The sequence below is a fragment of the Kluyveromyces marxianus genome, chromosome 5, assembly GCF_001417885.1.
Source record: "Kluyveromyces marxianus DMKU3-1042 DNA, complete genome, chromosome 5".
Classification (NCBI taxonomy): domain Eukaryota; kingdom Fungi; phylum Ascomycota; class Saccharomycetes; order Saccharomycetales; family Saccharomycetaceae; genus Kluyveromyces; species Kluyveromyces marxianus.
In genome coordinates, this window is record NC_036029.1 from 1,000,641 (window position 1) to 1,020,661 (window position 20,021).

The window sequence follows — 20,021 nt, forward strand, 5'->3', positions numbered from 1 at the left end:
TATCTGGTTTGACCTCTATGTCTCAAGATATCCTTACCAACCTCGTTATTTGATGAGTCTTCCTTATTCTTCACAAAATCCTTTATTAATAATTATCATGTGCAATAACCATTTTTTTTTTTTCATTATTACACATAATGAATCAACAACGTTAGACAAAGACAGAAAGACGACTTATAATGTGTCATACTAGCGACATATTTCGATAACAGGGCGATAAAACGCCAACTTTTGGTATCTTGAAATTATTTAAATGAACTACAACTATAGCTAGACCTTCTTGGGAAAGAAGGTCGTAGATATATATTTTTAATGTCTTTTAAAGTCGTTCTTATTCAGAACAAAGAAACAATGGCGTATGCCACTGACATTAGCACTGGCAATAAGCTAGAGCCACGAACAATTTGGGAACCAGAGTTTGCCACCTCTACGTCACGGTCAATAAGAGCCTTGTGTAGACTTCTCTTGCTGTTGGATTTAGTACAAGTCAAATTGGAATCGAAGACTGATGCAGAAGAAGAAGTGTTGTCACCACCAATGGTCCATGGAGAAGCGGTGGATAGCACAGTGTCTGGGATGACACCGTCTCTACCAATGGTTTCAATTCTGGAGCCGGTGGTTTTCTTACCTGGGGCGATAGAGATTTGGTAGGCTTCTAAGTCGTAGACTAGGTAAGCGTGTTGCATGACGAGGTCACCTAGAATCCATTCATCTTCACCAGGGATCAAACGAATCTGACACTTAGTTTCGCCGTCATTTGGTGGGAAGAAGAAGTCTTGGATAGGCATCTTGATCTTGACTTCACCGAGGTCGAAGAAGTAAGTGGTGTCGTCGGTGCTGGATGGACATTGTGCGACGTACAAACCATCTTCTTCGGACCATTCACCATCCAATTGCTTAACAATGGTCTTGACGACGGAATCTGGAGCTTGCAAAACATTGGTACCGGAGTCCAACAATGCTGGGGCCTTTTCGTGGAAGTAAACACCTTCGTCACATTTGGCTTCGCTTCTGTAACCGAAACCTTGCAAAGTCACGTGGAATTCAGCTGGTTTGGTTAAGAATGGGTGGATGTTGACCATTGGGTAGGTGTACAATTGGCCTTCGTACTTCTTTTGGTCAACACCACCGAACAACAAGGTACCAGAGTCAACATTACCATTTTCAAAGAACAAGGAGTATGCCACCTTGCTGATGTAGCCTTCTTTCTTCAGCATTTGTGGGAAATTGTCGTAGGTCTTGTTTGGAGCGCCTGGGTAGCCCTTGAAGGATTCCAATCTTGGCAAACCAACACCCAAAATACCAGCTTCGATGTCTGTTGTGTCAGCAACGGCCAATTGAGCACCCTCGACAGTAACACCATTCAATGTAACATCGTCAAGGGCCCAGTAACCATCAGAGGTACTCAAGTCCGCATACTCGATGGAAAAGTTGTACCCAGTCTTTTTCAAACTCGTCGAAGCGCTGGCATCAAACACACCGTTGATGCTACAATCAATGTCTGGCGTGACGGCTCTCTTAGCCAATGCCTCAGCAGTGTTTGGCAAACAGTATGGGTTAGTCTTGGAAGGAATCCACAAGTCCGAAGAACCGGTGTCCAGAATAACCTTCACGTTTTGACGTGGTGTACCGACTCCCAATTCAACGTAGTAAGAGTAGTCCTCGTCATGTCTTAAGATTGGACCTGGCACATTCTTGGAACGCTTAATAAGATTGTGAACCTCTGACTTGTGGTTCTTATGCAAGTTCACAGAAATGGTACCGGCCTTTTCTTGTGCTTCAATATGACGACAGTTTACTACGGACGATAGCAGTAACAAAGCTCCCAAAGAATAAACCATGGTTAAGACTGGGTTTTTTTTCGTACTTCTTTTTTGCCTTGCTTATTGTGGTTAACACCTACCTAGAATGATTATACCAACCCTCAATTGACCATTGACCATGCTATATTCTCTTTTCTCTCTCTCTTATATCTGTTTTACTTCAGCCGTATCATCGCGTATACGTCTCTATGCGCTTTCCCTTTTCAGTAATATGTCAACCGACTTTACAGGCGAAGCGCGCCGCTCGAAGACATAACACAGATAAGTCATCTCCAATGTGGCTGCCAAGGCCCTCCAATAACCGTTATCAACCCCAACAACATGCAATACTAAGCGATAACAAAGTCATTATCAATTGACCGTGTCTTGTCTTGTTTTGGTTTTGTTTTCGTTTGCATGAGTGTGTCAAGTTAGCGTACTTTTTCTCGATATGGTTATCACAGTCACATTGTCGAGAATGTTTGTATCTTGAAGCCAAGGCGAAGTTTGGCTGCAATATTGACTGCAAGACGGATGCAGGCCGTCCTGCAGGCGGGTCTTGCAACCGTCCTGCAGGTTTTTGGTTGGACTAAAGTATAAGATGGAACGGGAACGAAAAAATAGAGGGAAAATTCCACGCCTAAAGACTGCATGACGTTGTTGCGTTATTTTGTTGATGCCACTTTTCGTATGGTCTTGATTGATTTCATTAATTAGTACTTGGGTATACAGAGAGAGAGAGAGAGAGACTAAGTAGTTTATGCTGTTAAGAGTCGTGGCATTTCTGCCATGGTGTATCTGTATCAATTGGCGAGAATGTTTGAGCTCGGATAGATTATTTTTTTTCGAGCTTATCAAGCTTTTTGAGTTCGAGCTGGATCTTCTTGATGGCTGCCTTTCTTTGCAAACGCACTTCTTCCTTCTTGTCACCTTCCAAATTGCCAAGATGGACTCCATCGAGGTCCAATAACAAGTGGAGGAGCATTTCGTTGTAGTAGTTCCGTTCGTATTGCATTGTTTCCGAGGACGGATCGAAGTTTTCCAACAATTTCGTCAAGCCTTGTTCGTATTCTTTTTCGAATCTGTTGATAACATCTTTGATAGTCTCTTCTTCAGTCATGACCTTTTTCTTAACGACTTTTCCTTTGGTCCTGCCCTTGGACTTCTTCTTGGATTTCTTCTTGCCACTGGAACTGCCACCGGTGGTGCTTCTGCTCGAGATCCATACTGCAAGTGCTGTGACGAACAGCATACCAGTCACTCTGACTGTCAAAGACTGCAAAGCGTCTTCTACAGAGTGTATGCTCTTGACGTCTGCCAGCACCGTTTCTGCATACTCTTGTAACTTATCCATGGCTGTAGTATGGAGTCTTATTCTGTAACTATGTATTTTACAGCCTATTCAATGCCCAACAGCCACCTGTGTGCTCCAGTCTTTGGTAAAAACAGGTGATGGTGTGCTTGTCCTGGTAAAGGTTTGTTGTAATCTTTAAACTTTTCAGACCTTTAATTTGGAGAAGTGAGAATAAGAATACCAAAAGTGCAGGGGAAAGAGGTCCCAGGCGAGTTTAAAGGCATTTGGAGGTGAATTGCAAACTGGCAACGTCGATTGTGCCTCACCTTTCGAAACCATTGAGCTACTTGGAATGAGGTTTCGATCACGTGATTAAAACGTGATCAAGTATTGATAATTTACACCTTGTACAACACTTCCAAGGTTATCTGTCACTTACGGACTAGAAAGTAGACTTCCCTGGGTCCTATGTAGCTCTATCGGGATGTAGCAAGTGTCCCTCTTGACATGGGGCTATGGAATGCGTCTTTTCGACTCTCTTTGCTCAGATATACTTTCAAAGGTGTAGAATGAATGATATTTAGAGTTTAACTTAAGGGGATATAAAGCTTTAGACAAACAACCAAACACTTTTAAGTTTATAAACGAACAACAGCAAGGCTCCAAATGCTGGGTGAACACAGCCTTTAAGCCATAAATAAGTGCAAGTAGAAAGGATGGTCGTACAGGAGAAGAGGAAAATCACTAAAGAAGTGCTTTTAGAACTTCGCAAGAGCATTATAGGCGATCAAAATAGCAAATTCATAATCTACAAAGAACATAGGGACTTGATAGAGGCAGTCATCGAGTATGATAGACATCTTTCTTTGAAATTAGATGTCCTATTAATATTAGCGCATTTGGATAAAGGGAGCTGTAAAGAACTTGGGAGACATGGTACGGAGCTGTTTGTGAGAATTTTAGGGATGGAGATTCCTAATGATTCCGATGTCGAGGATATAGCGAAGTACGTGAAGCTTAGACGGATATGCATTGAGAATTGTACAGAAGCAGAGACTAACGAACAGTTTTTCTTCCAGGAGTTCTACGACAACGAGCCTTTGAACGTCTTCAAGGCCTCGGCCGACCAACTTGTGAAGACAGATGAAGCTGTATACAGGGATATCGTGATAGAGTATATGCGATACCTATCGACGTTGCCGTTTGTTATAACAAGTCCCGAGCTTGTTTCTGTTCTCAGGGAGATAATATACTTTTATGTGGACAAGTACTTACCAACGGTGAACTTCAAGTATACGATGGTAACATCAGCAAAGGAACGGTACGAAGCGGAATGCGATGTGTTTTATGACCCCAACAATACTAGTGCAGAGCTATTGAAGAAAATAAACAACTATAGCAGTGGTAGTAGCAGTAGTGGAAGTTCAAGCGCAAATAAACAGCCGTGTTTCGACTCTTTGCCCCAATGTATGACAATTTCTGATCCTTTCGATATGCAACTCATATTTGTTTTATCGAACTTATTAACTGTATTGCAGTCCGGTGGCACGGGGCAGTTTGCCTTCTTAGCAGATATAAAAATTAATATATTCTATGCTTCTTTGGTAAGGCACCCCGACATCAGGTTAAAGACATCGGCCCTATCATTCTTCTACTGCCAACTGGGCGATTCATGGTTTGCTGAAACTAGAAAAGATGATTCGTCTTCTTCAACTATCAATAACAGTTCTCCATTCCCAATAAAGTTGTGGATACCCACTCTTATATCGACACTAAATGAACCGGAATTACCTCAGTTCTTTTCCCCTTTAGCGATTCTTTCATCACTAGCAACAGAGTTTACGATCCCACAGAAACCAGAAAACATAGTAATTGACACATTCTTTGATTCCAATCTTTTGAACGGGATGATTGATACTTTTTTGAGACTTTTGAGCATGGAAAAGCAGAACACCGATAAACTTCAGTTACTAGCTGATTATTTAAAGTTCTTCTCTGAGATAATTGGGAAAGACGAAAGGTGCAGACTTTTGTTCTTGGAAAATGTTTCCGTGTTACAATACATGGAGAATGCATTCAGCTCTCACTTGCTAATATTAAACAACTTCCGTGAAGATTGGCCACAATTAAAAAAGCTGGCACCATTGCCAGCACTTTTTGACTCCGAATTGGTCACTAACTGGGCAAAATGCCTAAAGGCTTGTTCAAGAAGCGTTGGTGTCTTGAGAACTTCATTAAAGAGGAACAAACTTGCAGAATACACCTTAAAACTAGCAAGGGAAGTGTACGAAATAGTGTCGAGTACATATACGGGTGATATTTCACATTTATTGTCCCAGGAATTGGTTTTACTAGGAGAATTATTGGGTGCAATGTCAAATTTCGTAGTCGAATTCTCGTCGCTAAGAACTTTAATGAAGAAGAACGGTATAATTGAATTGATAAAAAATATCTTTGCAGATCCAGTTTTCAATACCCAATATTTAGATCGGGCTGCCTCCCAACCAATAGATTATTCGAAGGCTAAGCCTGTAACATTATTCCAGAATGAGCCAAACATTTATTCCCAGATTATTGTTATTCAAACAAACTCCTTGTGGGTTTTAAGACACTTGATATATAACTCCGAGACATGTGACAAACTAGAATTATTATCTGAAATTGATCTAGAATCAATTCTACAATTCGTTCATTCCACAGACCCTAGCGTGTTAAACCAATGCTTCCAATTATTGAGAAATCTAACATGCAATTCCAGGAAAGTCATTAACATGATTTTGGATAAATTTAAGAACGTCAATGTCCAAACACCTGACATTAATGACATAATGGATACCAGCTCGAGAAGTGGGTCCCTTGGTCATGGAAATAACTTTTTGAAGTTTTTGGCATTCAAACTAAGAACCGTATTGTACGACGACAGTTATTTCGGTGATAACAAGATAGCTGAAGCGCTACTATACATAGTAGTAAACTTCACTGCTATAAACGAAAACAAACGAAACTTAGTTATTGCCCAAGACGACCTTTTGAACATTGTTAAGGAGTACATATTAGTGGAAAAAAGTGACGAAATCACGAAAGCGTGTCTCTGGATAGTAACGAATTTGATTTGGGACTCTTCCATTCAAAATGTGTCCTACAATAATAGCCTTTCAGAAAGCGGAAATCCACATTTCGAGTCAGACTGGGGCCTGCACAGTGACAACAATCCAATTCCAACAAGAAATGATGATCCCATCGCAAGAATGCCTTTGAGTAGGCAGGGCTCTGGCATGCTGTATGACCAAAACGGAAACACTATCAACGATGATAACGATGACGACGAAAACAATGAAGAAGAAGAAGAAGAAGAAGAATTAGATGACGAAGATCTGGAATCTAAACAAGACGACGATTCAATGAGTATCTACAAACACATTTTAGAAACCCATGGAAATACCCCTTCTGGGGCACCTTTGAGTCCAGCTTTTATCCGCTTCAAGAAACTAGATAGCTTAGGCTTCGATGAAGCTGTTAAGAAGATTTTGGACTGGAATGGTGATCTAGACGTCAAAGAACGCGCAAAAACACTACTATACCAAATGGAAACTTTCAGAAAATCTTCCATCCCAGCACAAGCATAATAAGAGTGAGTGCTTGCCAAACACTACATACCCTCATATCTTCTTAACTTTAACAACTTACTAAGTATACTATTATACTAATAATTCTTCGTACTTTTGAGAATGACAGCACAAAATCACGTGACACCACATTTATTTGCTTCAACTCACACAGTTGTGGCTCTGTAGTCATGATTCATCAAAGAAGCTATAAAAGAAAGCTACCTACACTTCGTAAAACAACTGCAGTATGCTATTTAATAGATGATTCTTGTTGGATGAGACCTGGAAAGACGTTATTTACAGTGAGAAAAGCAGTTCAGGTAGTTCTTTTACTTGGTTTGCAAGATTGTGAGCAATAGAGGGGTGTAAGAGTATACCGATGTCGAATTCCTACATAGTCAATCCATTTGGGTTGCCTACTGAGAGCAATCAGTTACCAACATACACTACTCCATTGAATGCTATCAACTCTGTTCTATTCAAAAACCTGGAGAATGTGTTTAGCTACAAGACTTTTTCCGACCCAGATTTGTTGGATGCTTCCATCAAGAAACTGGCAGAAAGAAGTAAAAACTTGTACTTCAAGGAATTGGACGTGAGATCTGGTGCTGGTTTGACAACTCTAGGGTTTGCCAATCAATCGAATGGAGTGTCTGGTATTATTGCACCAGGTTATGCTTTGCCATACTTTGTCAGTACTTTCAAGCAGGAAAAGCAAAGACAATCAAGATTTGTCTTTAATGTCGGTTCGTTGGACTACGATGAAGTAAGCGGATCTGTCACCAATGACTACTTGACAGCTTTGAATGCGGCAAAAGATTTAGGCTTTCCAGTTATTACCCCCACACAAGTATCCGAGGTTAAAGCAACTTCTTTGTTGGTGCTTGCATTGGCTAAATACGGTCGCTCTCTTGGCGCTGTGCAGTTATTTGACGGTGCTCACTATGCAAGAACTGTCACCAGAGTCGAAGATGAGTTGCATGATGATTTCATTGAGTCGTTGAATCTAAAGGAAGGTTCCACTTTCGATGAAATTCTAGATGCCTTTAATGAGAATTCTTCCAAGAGATTACATAATTTCCAATACTACGGTAGTGAATCTGCAGAAACAGTTTTTGTCACTTACGGTTCTTTGGAATCGGAATTATTTGCTTCTGTATTGGATAAGAGCGACTCTAATATTGGTTTACTTGTTGTGAGAATTCCTTTACCATTCGATAGCGCGAAGTTTGTGTCTTTAATCCCATCGACAGCAAAGGAAATTGTTGTTATCGGCCAGTCTTTATCGGGTCAATCTCCTTCCTGGTTGAGATCTCAAGTCTCAGGAGCTTTGTTTTTGAACAATAAACGTAATTTGAAGGTCGCAGAATATATTTACCAACCAAACTTTGTTTGGTCTCCATCTGCAGCTGAGCAGGTTATAGCTAACTTTATTCCTGGTTTCAAATTACAATTGACTGAAACTGGTCAAAAGTTTATCTATTGGTCCGCTGATAATAGTAACAACGCTGACTTGGCTGCAAGATTGACACAGGGTTTGTCATTGATTGATAACATTGATGTTTCTTTGAGAAGTAAGTTTGATAACATTGGTAATGCAGGTACTTTCCAGACTCAATTTTGCTCTTACGCTAAAAACTCGAAAATCACTGTTTCGAATATTGACGCTGCAGATGTTGTCATGGTTGAAGACACTTCTTTGTTGAACTTTTATGACGTTACTGCAACCTTAAAAGAAGAAGGCACTTTAATCATTTTCGTGAAAACCCCATTGGTAGAGAAAGACTTATCAGATAAGAGCTTTTATATTGATGAATTGAAATTAAGCCCTGAGTTACTGAAGGCTATTGCTACCAAGAACCTCACTGTGACTTTGTTAGATGTTGAAACAATTGGTGATAGGGAGGAAACCAAGGGTCGTACATTGTCCTTTGTTGCTCAGGCCGCATTCTGGAGGGCTGCTACTAACGACGATACTCAAAGTATCATTCGTCGTATTTGGAATTCGGCAGGCCCAGATATTGAATTGTTGGCCGCAGTTTTATCAGACACAATTAGCAAAGCATTTGAAGTAGGTGTTAAGAATATCCCAAAGGATGCCTACCCTAAATTTATTGAAAATGAAAACAAAGAGAAAGAAGAAGAAAGTGTTCAATTGCCAGCGTTCGTTATCGAAACATCGTTTGCTCCAAATCAAAAACTTTCGGAAAGCACCCCAGACGTGGAGCTTTCCAATGTCACGGAAATCTCTAAGAAGTTGGTTTTCAAGGAAGCTTATGGTGTTTCTAGAGAATTGAGACCAGATCTCCCAGTCAACAACTACATTGTTAAGGTCAAAAACAATAGGAGAGTTACACCCGAGGACTACGATAGATACATTTTCCATATCGAATTCGATATTTCTGGTACTGGAATGACCTATGATATTGGTGAGGCCTTAGGTGTACATGCTAGAAACAACCTAGAAAATGTTAGAAACTTCTTGGAGTTCTACGGCTTGAATGAAAATGATATTGTCCAGGTTCCAAACAAGGATAACAATCAATTCCTCGAATCCAGGACGGTATTGCAAGCATTTGTAGAAAACCTTGATATATTCGGTAAACCACCAAAGCGTTTCTATGAAAGTTTGGTCGAGTTTTGTACGGACGAGAATGACAAGAAGAAGTTAGAGGAATTAGTTTCTCCCGCAGGTGCTACTGAGCTGAAGCGCTTCCAAGACGTGGAATACTACACCTACGCAGACATTTTTGAGCTATTCCCTTCTGCAAGACCATCTGTTGGTGACTTGGTAAAAATTATTGCTCCATTGAAGAGAAGAGAATACTCTATTGCTTCATCCCAAAAGGTTCATCCAAATGAGGTTCATTTGTTAATTGTTGTTGTCGATTGGATTGACAACAAAGGTAGAAAGAGATATGGTCAGGCCTCTAAGTTCATTTCTGAACTTGCTGTCGGTTCTGAATTAGTCGTTTCTGTGAAGCCAAGTGTTATGAAACTTCCTCCATCTCCAAAGCAACCTGTCATCATGAGTGGTTTAGGTACTGGTTTAGCACCATTCAAGGCTATCGTGGAAGAGAAATTATGGCAAAAGCAACAGGGTTACGAAATTGGTGAGGTGTACTTATACTTAGGTTCAAGACATAAGAGAGAGGAGTACTTGTATGGTGAATTATGGGAAGCGTACAAGGATGCGGGTATCATCACCCACATCGGTGCTGCATTTTCAAGAGACCAACCTGAAAAGATTTATATTCAGGATCGTATCAGAGAAAATTTACCTGAATTAAAGACTGCAATGATTGACAATGAGGGTTCTTTCTACTTGTGTGGTCCAACTTGGCCAGTTCCTGATATCACGCAAGCCTTGCAAGATATCATCGAGGCTGATGCCAAGGAGAAGGGTATTACGGTCGATTTGAATGCTGCTATTGAAGAACTAAAGGAGTCTTCCAGATATATATTGGAAGTTTACTAGTTTTCACCATTTAAAGGGTAAGTTGTTTAGCGACATTGTATCACATGATTTAGGTATTATTTTGTAACGTTACATAATGCTAACTACTGAAGTACCATCTTGGAATCTTGTTCTGAATACCCTATTGGCATTTGTGAACATACCTTCTTTTAGAGAAACAACGATAAACTGCGAGCCTTTAAAACGAGTTTTAATCAAGTGCCCTATGTTTTGTGTATGACTTAAATCTAAAGCAGCATCCACTTCATCTAAGATATACATTGGTGCTGGTTTGAATTGCAATAGGGCAAGAATCAATGATAATGCAATCAAAGAACGCTGACCACCAGATAATTCAACCAAACTCTCTTTCCAGATCTTTCCAAGTTTAACCTTAACTTCCAATCCTTCTGTTACATCCTTACCTTCAGAAGGCTCCAATTTTGCGAAAGAGTTTGATAAGAGATCGCTGAAAATATTTCCGAAATCAATGTTAACCTTTTGCCATGTCTTGATAAGTGTATCTCTTTTGTATTCATCAAGTTTCCTTATAGTTTCTTGAATTTTTTGTTTGTCTTTCTCAATAGTCTTGATCATCGTTTTCAAAGCAGCTTCCTTCTTCTCAACACTTTCAATCATACTCATTACCTCTGGATTAACTTTTCTTCTTAAATTTTGGAAACTTTCGGCTAAATCATGACCACGCTTCTTATACTGATCTATGTTAATATTTTTGTTCTGAGCCAATATATCATTTACCATGGCCGTATCAGTCAACCAAGGGTTTTCACCTAGTTTTTTTTCAATAGCATGATCAATATTCTGGGTATCATTTTTATGCTTTGTCAAATCAGTAGATAACTTCTGAAGTTCTACTTCACTTTTTGATAGTAGTCTGTTTTTATTCTTCAGCAACGTTTCAAGTTCTGCTAATTCCTCTTCCATAGTAGAAAGCCGAGATCTCTCTTCCTCCAAATTTTGTTGAAGTTCATTAAGTTCCAACTTTTTCGTTGAGGCGATATCAGAGTACTTGTTACATGTCTCTTGTAACTCTGTTATTTTTTCTTGTGCAGTTGCAATTTGGTTTTCGGCATTAGATATATCGTTGGATAGTTGATCTGTTTCCACGCTTAGATTTTGATAATCATCAAATAATTTAGAGGTTTCCGCATCTAAACGATTTACATCATTCGACATATTTGAAAGAGTTGCCTCTAACTGTTTAAGTTTTGCTCCCTTATCCTTGTTAAATTCTTGCATATCATTCTCAATAGTATTTATTTCATGATTGTATCCATCAATCAAGGAGCTCAATTGAATAGTGTGCATCTTAAGGCTTTCTAACTGTGTTTGGATTTCATTATTACGATTGAATAACTGCATGGCATTACTGGCCTGTGCGTTCTTTTCAGCGAGTTTGAGCTTGTGGTTGGTTATATTCAGTTCAGATAATATACTTTTCGAGCTTTCTGCCTTGGTTTCTTCTGCTTTAATTTGCATGCTCACCTCATTAAGTTCTTCTTCAACCTGTTTGTATTTCGATGCAGCATTGTTATATCTTTGAATGTCCAAAAGAAGGGTATTATTTGATCTTCTACTACCCCCAGACAATGTACCTTCAGGATCATAGACATCTCCTTCTAAAGTTATACTTCTGGATCTGATGTCACGGTTAAAAGTGATTAGTTTCGCAGTTTGAGAATCTTTACAGATGAAACTTGTTCCAAAAATAAACTCCATTGCCTTCGCAACATCATCTTCATAACCTATGAGATTCAAGGCCAATTCTACCTTCCCAGGAGCCAGTTGTTTGGCTAAATGAATAACTGACTCGTTAATTCGTCTTGATGCTATTTTGTTTAGTGGAATAATCGTTACACGTTTGCGTAATCTTCCATGTTCTAATAGTTGAGATGCTGTTCTTTCGTTATCGACCACAATGTTGAAAAGTCTACCACCAGCGCAAACCTGTAATGCTGTAGAACTATCTATATTACTCTCATCAAGACTGAAAAGTTGCCCAACAACACCTTTCACGGAGGATACATCGAAATTCTTCGATGGAGGAACGTAATTAAAATCTAAACTTGATACCTTTCTATGCAAAGACTCCACCTCTTGACCCAAACGATAATATTCTTGTTTCAAAGAACGCTCCTTGTCTTTTAAACGTTTCAGTTCAGCGGGGTTGTAACCAAATTCATTAAGACGTTTTTCTAGCTCCTCAGAATGCTGTTTCAAATTCTGAATTTCATTATCGTATCTTTCCTTTTCAGCTCTGGCTGCCGAAAGTTTGGGGGTATTCGAATTTAGTTCTTCCGTCAGCATTTCCATTTCCATTTCTTTCTCCTTGATCTCTACCTGAGCATTTTGAATTTTGACCTTAATTGCGGTTAATTGAGAATTGTAACCATTTGCAGTGGTACCTGATGATGAAATACCTGTTGTCAAAGTAGAGTGTAGCTCTTGTTTTTCTTTAAGAAGTGTCTTCAATTTCTCTAAGTTTTGATTTTGACTGGTGTATTTTTCAAACGTAGAGTCATAAAGCGCTTTTTTCGAATCATGCTGCTGTTTCCATTTTGCCAAATTATCTTTCAACTTTGAGATATTTCCAATTTCTTCGTTCATATCTTCTTTTGCAATGTTTAGGTTTGTTTCAACTCTCGAAAGCTCATCCGATATTTGAGATTCTTGAGCTTCCAATTCTGCTAGTTTACCCCCCTTATGTACCTCTCTTTGCCTCTGTTCTTTGAGAGCTTGTAAGTCGTTATTCAAACTTTCTACCTCATTTTTCAATCTGGCAATAGTTTCCTCTAGCTCTTGTGTTTTGGCCTCTCTTGTAACCAACGTTTCTTCTATATGTGCCTTTTTGTTAACCAAGTAGTTATATTCAAATGCATTAACAACCTTCATAACATTTTCAAGATCAGATTGAGTTTCCTGAAATTCTAGATACGTCCTTTTCTCGTTTCTAAACTTCTCGAGTTTAGGCTCGATTTCTTCAGATAGCAATGCCCGAATTTCTTGTAATTTTGTTTCTTTCTTAGCCATAGTCCGTTCTGCCTTTTCTTTACGGTCTTCAAACATCCTAGTCCCTGCTGCTTCTTCTATAAGCGAAAGGATCTCTTGAGGTTTCATATTTAACACCTTTGTAATTTTACCTTGCATAATTAGAAAGTTCGGATTATTGATGTTTAATTGAACAGACTGGAACAACTGAAGAACCGTTTGTTGCTGTGCCCTGTGACCATTGATCAGATATTTACTCACGCCACCTAGAACAATCTGCCTTGTTATAGATATCTTAGAGTGTGATTCAAAACCGATTGGCGAATTGTTGGGATCACTATTATCGAAAACAATAGTCACACTAGCCTTTGTAACACCAGCTTGACCTCTTTTATAGATTAAATCCTGCAAATTTTGGGCACGAACCGTTGACATTGATGATATACCCAATACAAAGCATATCGCATCTAAAATGTTAGACTTACCAGAACCGTTCAACCCCGTGATGGCGTTAAACTGGGGGTCCCAATCCGTGATCACAGTTCTTGTAGCATAAGACTTGAAACCATCGATAATAAGTTCCTCAACCTTCATAACAGAAGCAAGTGACAAATACCCTATGTAGCTTGTACCCGCTTAGTAAGGTTAGAGGGACAGTATTTGCTTTTGTTTACCTTTAACATTACGTTTAGATTTACATAATATATGTAGTTGCAGTTCATTAAATGTTGATCTCTAATATTTGTTTTGTTTACATTTTAGAGATGAGCAAAGAAAACATTCAGAAGAGAACAAAAAAGTGGTATAAATTGAGCTCGAATACGTGACGGAGAGTGGTCTTAAAGGGAGTCCATCTGTCGACGTCCAAGCCCCAATGTAATAGACTATTGGGTTAGTTGATTGGATTATTTTTTTGTTTAATACGAAGCGTGAAAGATTAATACGCTATATAGAAAGAAGTTAGTTAGTTAGTTAATAATGGTGAAAATGCTCACAATGAATGGGTCCTCAGACACAGATTGGAAATGACATTTAAAATTATTTTTATACAACAATAAACCTAAACATATGGAGATACTGTTTAAATCTAATCTTGAGTCTTTTGAGAACCACGTAACAAACCAGTTCTTCTGGCAGCGATCAAACCAGCCTTTTGACCAGAAACAGCACCTCTGGAGATGGTAGAAGCCTTACCAATATGTTGATGGTTACCACCACCGTGAGGGTGATCAACAGGGTTCATGGCAACACCACGAGTCTTTGGCCAAGAGTTTCTCTTAACCTTGTACTTGTGGAAAGCACGACCAGCCTTCAACAATGGCTTGTCGATTCTACCACCACCGGCAACAACACCGATGACACCTCTGGCATCAGAAGAGATGATCTTCTTAGCACCAGATGGTAATCTAACTCTAGTCTTGTTGTCTTCTGGGTTGTGACCGATAACGATAACGTAGTTACCAGAAGCTCTAGCCAAAGCACCTCTGTCACCTGGTCTTTCTTCGACGTTAGAGATGATGGTACCTTCTGGGACGGAACCCAATGGCAAAACGTTACCAACGTTCAAAGAAGCCTTCTTACCAGCGTAGATGAATTGACCGGTGTGTAGACCTTCGTTGGCAATGAAAGTTTCTTCACGCAACTTGTACTTGTATGGGTCACGGAAGACAACCTTGGCCAAAGGAGCACCTCTACCAGCATCGTGGATGATTTGCTTGACAACACCACGAATGTAACCGTGACGTTCAGCGTAATCCAAGTTTCTCAACTTGGCAGCACCTTGTCTCAATCTGGTGTGAGAGGTGAAGATAGAACCAGCACCCTTTCTTTGGTTTCTAATAACTCTACCTGTTTAGAAAACACATTCCAAAAAATTATTGGATATGATTAATTAGTTAGTAAAAAGCTCCATAGATCGGAAAAAGCTGTCCAAATAACAGGACACCCCAACACTACTGAACACATAGAAAAAATCCGTTTAATATCAATATAAACCACATTAACCTGTTCATTTCACCACTATTGACTACGCTCATTGGAACAAAAAAATATTGCTTCTCATTTCAAAAGTATAATCGGAATCAGTCTCTTCTCGCCTTCACAAATCCACAAATTTATATCACACATCTATTCAATGTATTAATCCTCTCATCTTGAACATTTCCTATAATAAGCTCAACTTTATTCCACTTCGTAAATCTCTTTTATTTTATATCAATATCATATATTAACGTATCCTTTCATATTCAGTGCTCCTGTATATATCACTTCTGCACATACCCATTGTTTACTTCGGTTTGGTTGGACGGTATCAGAATATCAAAAGACCAATGTACTATAATACAGTTACAAACACCTTAATCTTCAAGTAAGTAGTGTCTTAAAGTCTTTACTCAATATCAAGCTAACAAATTGTGGAAAATTCACCATTTGCCAAAATCCTTAATGCGAGCTGCCTGAGCCTGACACCGGATCGTGCGCTCCAGCCTAAACCATGCTGGTAAGCTGGGAGTCTCTCCCGGTAGATCGTTGCTCTCTGCCTAGGAATGGGTAGTAGCTAGAGAGCAATGGTGGGCTCAGGCCGGTACTGCACTGATACTACCCAGTGCTGTAGGCTGGGAAGGAATGGACCCAGCACATCCTCTCTGCCTAGGCTATGGGAGGATCGTACTAGCGGAGGTATTTCCAGACAGCCTACGCGTTGGCTACGGCACTACTCTGTTTTCGTTTACATTTTCGGCTTTTCTTTGAATATCCTAGAAGATAATTACTGTAATAAGAAATAAAAAATAAAGTAAAAAATGAAACATATGGATGTATGGGTGTACAATGGGAAGACAGTCCCAATGAAAAGTATATTACATAATTAGTATACTCTTCTTTTTGTGGCAGACCAGACCGCACTCACCAATATGGCAAGCAAGTGACAGTTATAGAACAATGAAGCAAGATGGTTCGATACACTTGTTCGGTTCCAACCAAGGACAACTAATAATGAAGCGTGAGTGTGTTTATGTAATCTATTCAGGTTCTACAGAATAAAGGGCTCTAGATCGTAATTAAGCAAAAAATCCCCGTGATAATCATGCTGCTTGTTCGACAGGTTGTTGCGCGTCTACTTGAGCGCATGCATCTGCACTACCAACAACGGGGACAGCATCAGCATCAGTTGGTGCATCAGTAGGGGCAGCAGTCTCAACAGGAGCCTCAGTCTCGGACACTGGCTCCTGAGATGGCGCTTCTCCTTCTACATTGACATCTGGAGCAGCTTCCGTTGTTTCAGGCTGCTTTGAGACCTCAACTGCCGTCTCACCTTCGGCTTGCGCAGTTGAAGTTTCAACGTCTTCTTCAACACTTGGAACCTGTGTCGTTACAGCCTCTTCAGTTGTTACGGGTTCTTCGTTTTGTGCGGGCTCAGCTGCATCAGGGTTTGAAGTTGCCTGTTCAGCATTTTCTGTGGCACTGTTTGTCCCGGTCTTCTTTACCAACACTTGTTTTACTTCTTCGATCTTGTCTAGGAACGCATTCTTTACGGTGATCTGCTTGCCCTTAAACTTTTCTTGGCTCACAAACTGTTTTGCAGCGTCCAACTTTTCTGCATCAGGGAAGGTTACCAAGGCTGCAGTGAAATGACGGTGGAAAGTGAAACCGCGCCTGTAAGTTCTGTTTTTGAACACTATAATTTCTTGTGGTTCCAACCCTTTGAAATAAGTACGTATCTGATCATCAGTAGTATTACGTGGAATGAATCCAATGAATGCCACATTTTCAGAAGCAGGTCTAACCGGAGCATCATTTTCTGTAGCATTTGCAGGAGATCCTTCCCCAGAGGCAGCAGCTTCAGAATTATCACCAGGAGACGAAGAAGAGGATGGTGACTCTCCAGTAGCAGCAGCTGTAGTAGCCGAGTCACTGGCACTCGTTGCAGATTCTTCTGCTACAGGCGGAACCACGCCTAAAGCCGCTTCAGTAATAGGATCACTGCCAACAATAGGAGCTGCACCTTGAGCTGCATCTTGAGTCCCAGCTGGGGTTTCAGAGTGTTCATTCTCAGGTACTTCCTGTGTAGTTTCAGGAGGAACCACAACAATATTTTCTTCCCGATGTTTTCTTCTGAATGAACGCAATCTGTGTCTCTTTGCCTTTACTTTGGTAGAAGTCTGTGCTTGAGCAGGCACTGGCTCCGGATTTGCAGCATCATTATTCTCCTGAGAAGAAGAAGCCTCAGGAGATTCAGATTCTTTTTTACCACCACTGGCTTTGTTTGAGTCAATAGGAATGTGCATTCTCAAATTTAAAGTTCTTTCCATGAAGATCTTGCCGCTTAACTCTTTAATAACCTTCAGAGCATCTTCCTCATTAGAAAATTCAGCATAAGCAATCCCAAAGGGCCTAACAGCTTTATTCTTCAAACCTCTCACTGTTTGACTGGGAATCAAAACTGAAACAACCCCATAATCTTGCAAGAATTCGTATAGCTGGCTCTCTGTAGCTTCAAAGCTCAAGTTTGAAATATATACTCTTGGATGCGACATAGTGTTATTTGGGGGGAAAGAATGATTGATCAAGTTACTTCTTGATTTGCTTGAGTAACTGAATGTCTGACTGACCTATAGCTTGACCGTTTGATTAATTAATCGAGTGTAACTCGTCTTTAAAGGCGTTTGTTGCTTTGGAGGCGTTAATAAATTTAAAAGGTGGACACTATGAGCGACGTGTTTTCTCCTGGCTGACACCTTTATAGAGTAAAAGGTGAAGTTTCACAGTTAATATAATTGCGGAGAAGAAATTAATAACCGTTTTTGTGGTCAAGAGATAATTGATTAGAATTCACCCGCCGAAGTTTGGAAAATGAGAAAAAAAGGTTATTTAGCCGCCAAGGGTACACCGCGTAGATTACCCGGTGCCCGCCAAATACTTTTAGTTAAAATATTTTCTCAAAAAACACACAGGATACATAATACCCGGGTAACCGTGTCATATTCTCAATCACGTGGCTGGAGCATGCCAGAAGCGTCGCCCGGCTCACTTCCTTACTCACAAACATACACAACACTCTCTATAGATTTATGTGTTATTGAATGTAATAATCGGTACAACGCAGTACCAAGTTAGCTAGTTTGCTATAGACATCAGACAAATAAAAGGTAAGACGAGTTTATAGTTAGTGGTAACCGTAAGTTAAATCTTATATTTATGAGATTATGAAAAGAAACATTATACAAGTTAGTTAGTCTTTAATAAAAGAGGATTAGATCTTTATCTTAATTAATGGACAAACGAATTTAGTACGCTTATTTCTTTTCAGCAGCACGCTTGGCAGCCAAAGCCTTAGCAGTACCGTGCAAGGCGAATCTGTGGTTTCTCTTGAACTTGGCATCGACACCCTTCAAGGATGGGTACTTGTAGGTCTTTGGCTTCTTGATACCGTTTTTGTGAGCCTTTCTGGTTTGGTTGTGAGCGGTATGGTTCTTAGACTTAGCCATTTCGAACTGTAAATATTATAGTGGAGGAATAAATCCAAATGATATATTGTTAGTAAGACAGAATTGGAATTGGACATAAATTGCTATGGTTTTTGTTGTGATATTGTGAAATTTAGCGACAGAAGCTGATAGGTCTTCGAGTACATGAGAAGGGGGTGGTACCTCCATTAATTCTTGCTAAATATTCAATGTGTATATCATAAAAAACCGCCATACGTTGGCTAGGTTTTCTCTAAGTAGTCGACCCCTATACGACCCAATCCAGCGGTTAGAGTATTGATTCCCATACACAACAGATACTGGTCACTTCTAATGCATTGATATCTCTAGTATAGCCCCCATTACTACTTCAATATTGATTTCATCTTTACCCTTGGGAATATCGAGCTTGAATCCTATTTTAAAATGCTTTCCTAATCGCCCTTTCGCTAGAACTTCACATATCACTATCACCTCATGTTTACACGTACGTTTTCAGTTGGTTTCCGGTGCTATCAAACCCTATTAACACCTATATTAACTACTACAAGCATGCCTTAATATCAACATTATGTTATTTCAATTACACGTTTAGAGCTGGAAGGTTTTCCAGATGTGAAATTCTGAGGAGAGCTCGCCGTTCTGGTGAGAAACAGCCCTGCCAGCCTACTTCCAAATTAGGAAATATCCTGTGATACATTCAAAAAAATTAAAATTCCACAACAAAGAATCGAAAACAAAAAAAACAGGAATATTTCCAGTGCAAATTCTCTGGTGTATGGGTGTACATTGGGGAAACATTAAAAACAGTCCGAATCGTGCAATCCTCCTTTCAGAAAAATTACATGAATGAATCGGTGGTGCTAGTTGTGGTATCTTAGAGAAGATATAATATATCCTATATAATATGAAGAGCCGAAAAATCCAGCACAATACTCTGGCGGCTTAAAATAAGTTTAAAGGGGAAGAAGACTCATGAATATTGAACCGATTGCAAAGCGCTTTTTATATACACTGTAAAACGATTTTTTTGAAGTTGTGTTCTTTACATTTAAATAGGTATCTAAAAAGAAGTTGAGTTTTTAGATGGTTAAGTGTTTTAGGTACAGATGAAATAAATAAACATGACTAAGACTTGGAAACAATTAACGTATCTTGATCCCAAAACTAAAATCATTCTTTCAGTTGAAAAGAATCTTTCAGGTGATGCCATGGGGTTGGGAAAAGTTTAATTTTTGAAATAAAAGGAATATAAAAAGAAGAGGGAGAGATATCAAACGATCCTAGAAGAATTCGAAAAGGTGTGTGCTTCTAGCAAAACTTTTCACCTAGAGCAATCTTGAATATTCTTACTTTCAATTTTTATCTTTCTTTTCTTCACCAGTA

General features: G+C 39.5%; 7 protein-coding genes across 7 annotated transcripts; 2 read left to right on the forward strand and 5 right to left on the reverse strand.

Annotated features, from left to right (window-relative positions):
- Positions 1-335: 335 nt before the first annotated feature.
- Positions 336-1,841, reverse strand: BAR1 (aspartyl protease BAR1; the record flags this gene model as incomplete). Its single annotated transcript, XM_022820466.1, has 1 exon — positions 336-1,841. One exon carries the CDS (start codon positions 1,839-1,841, stop codon positions 336-338), a length of 1,506 nt encoding a protein of 501 aa, XP_022676927.1.
- Positions 1,842-2,637: 796 nt separating this feature from the next.
- SNL1 (Snl1p) lies at positions 2,638-3,156 on the reverse strand (the record flags this gene model as incomplete). The annotated part of the gene is made up of 1 exon (XM_022820467.1): positions 2,638-3,156. One exon carries the CDS (start codon positions 3,154-3,156, stop codon positions 2,638-2,640), a length of 519 nt encoding a protein of 172 aa, XP_022676928.1.
- A 656-nt stretch (positions 3,157-3,812) lies between these two features.
- On the forward strand, positions 3,813-6,722 carry VID28 (glucose-induced degradation complex subunit VID28; the record flags this gene model as incomplete). Its single annotated transcript, XM_022820468.1, has 1 exon — positions 3,813-6,722. The coding sequence occupies one exon, from the start codon at positions 3,813-3,815 to the stop codon at positions 6,720-6,722; it is 2,910 nt and encodes a 969-aa protein (XP_022676929.1).
- Positions 6,723-7,083: 361 nt separating this feature from the next.
- Positions 7,084-10,182, forward strand: MET10 (sulfite reductase subunit alpha; the record flags this gene model as incomplete). Its single annotated transcript, XM_022820469.1, has 1 exon — positions 7,084-10,182. One exon carries the CDS (start codon positions 7,084-7,086, stop codon positions 10,180-10,182), a length of 3,099 nt encoding a protein of 1,032 aa, XP_022676930.1.
- A 69-nt stretch (positions 10,183-10,251) lies between these two features.
- SMC2 (condensin subunit SMC2) lies at positions 10,252-13,764 on the reverse strand (the record flags this gene model as incomplete). Its single annotated transcript, XM_022820470.1, has 1 exon — positions 10,252-13,764. The coding sequence occupies one exon, from the start codon at positions 13,762-13,764 to the stop codon at positions 10,252-10,254; it is 3,513 nt and encodes a 1,170-aa protein (XP_022676931.1).
- A 493-nt stretch (positions 13,765-14,257) lies between these two features.
- RPL2 (60S ribosomal protein uL2) lies at positions 14,258-15,454 on the reverse strand (the record flags this gene model as incomplete). Its single annotated transcript, XM_022820471.1, has 2 exons — positions 14,258-15,018; positions 15,451-15,454. 2 exons carry the CDS (start codon positions 15,452-15,454, stop codon positions 14,258-14,260), a joined length of 765 nt encoding a protein of 254 aa, XP_022676932.1.
- Positions 15,455-18,464: 3,010 nt separating this feature from the next.
- Positions 18,465-18,824, reverse strand: RPL29 (60S ribosomal protein eL29; the record flags this gene model as incomplete). The annotated part of the gene is made up of 2 exons (XM_022820472.1): positions 18,465-18,662; positions 18,819-18,824. 2 exons carry the CDS (start codon positions 18,822-18,824, stop codon positions 18,465-18,467), a joined length of 204 nt encoding a protein of 67 aa, XP_022676933.1.
- Positions 18,825-20,021: the final 1,197 nt, after the last annotated feature.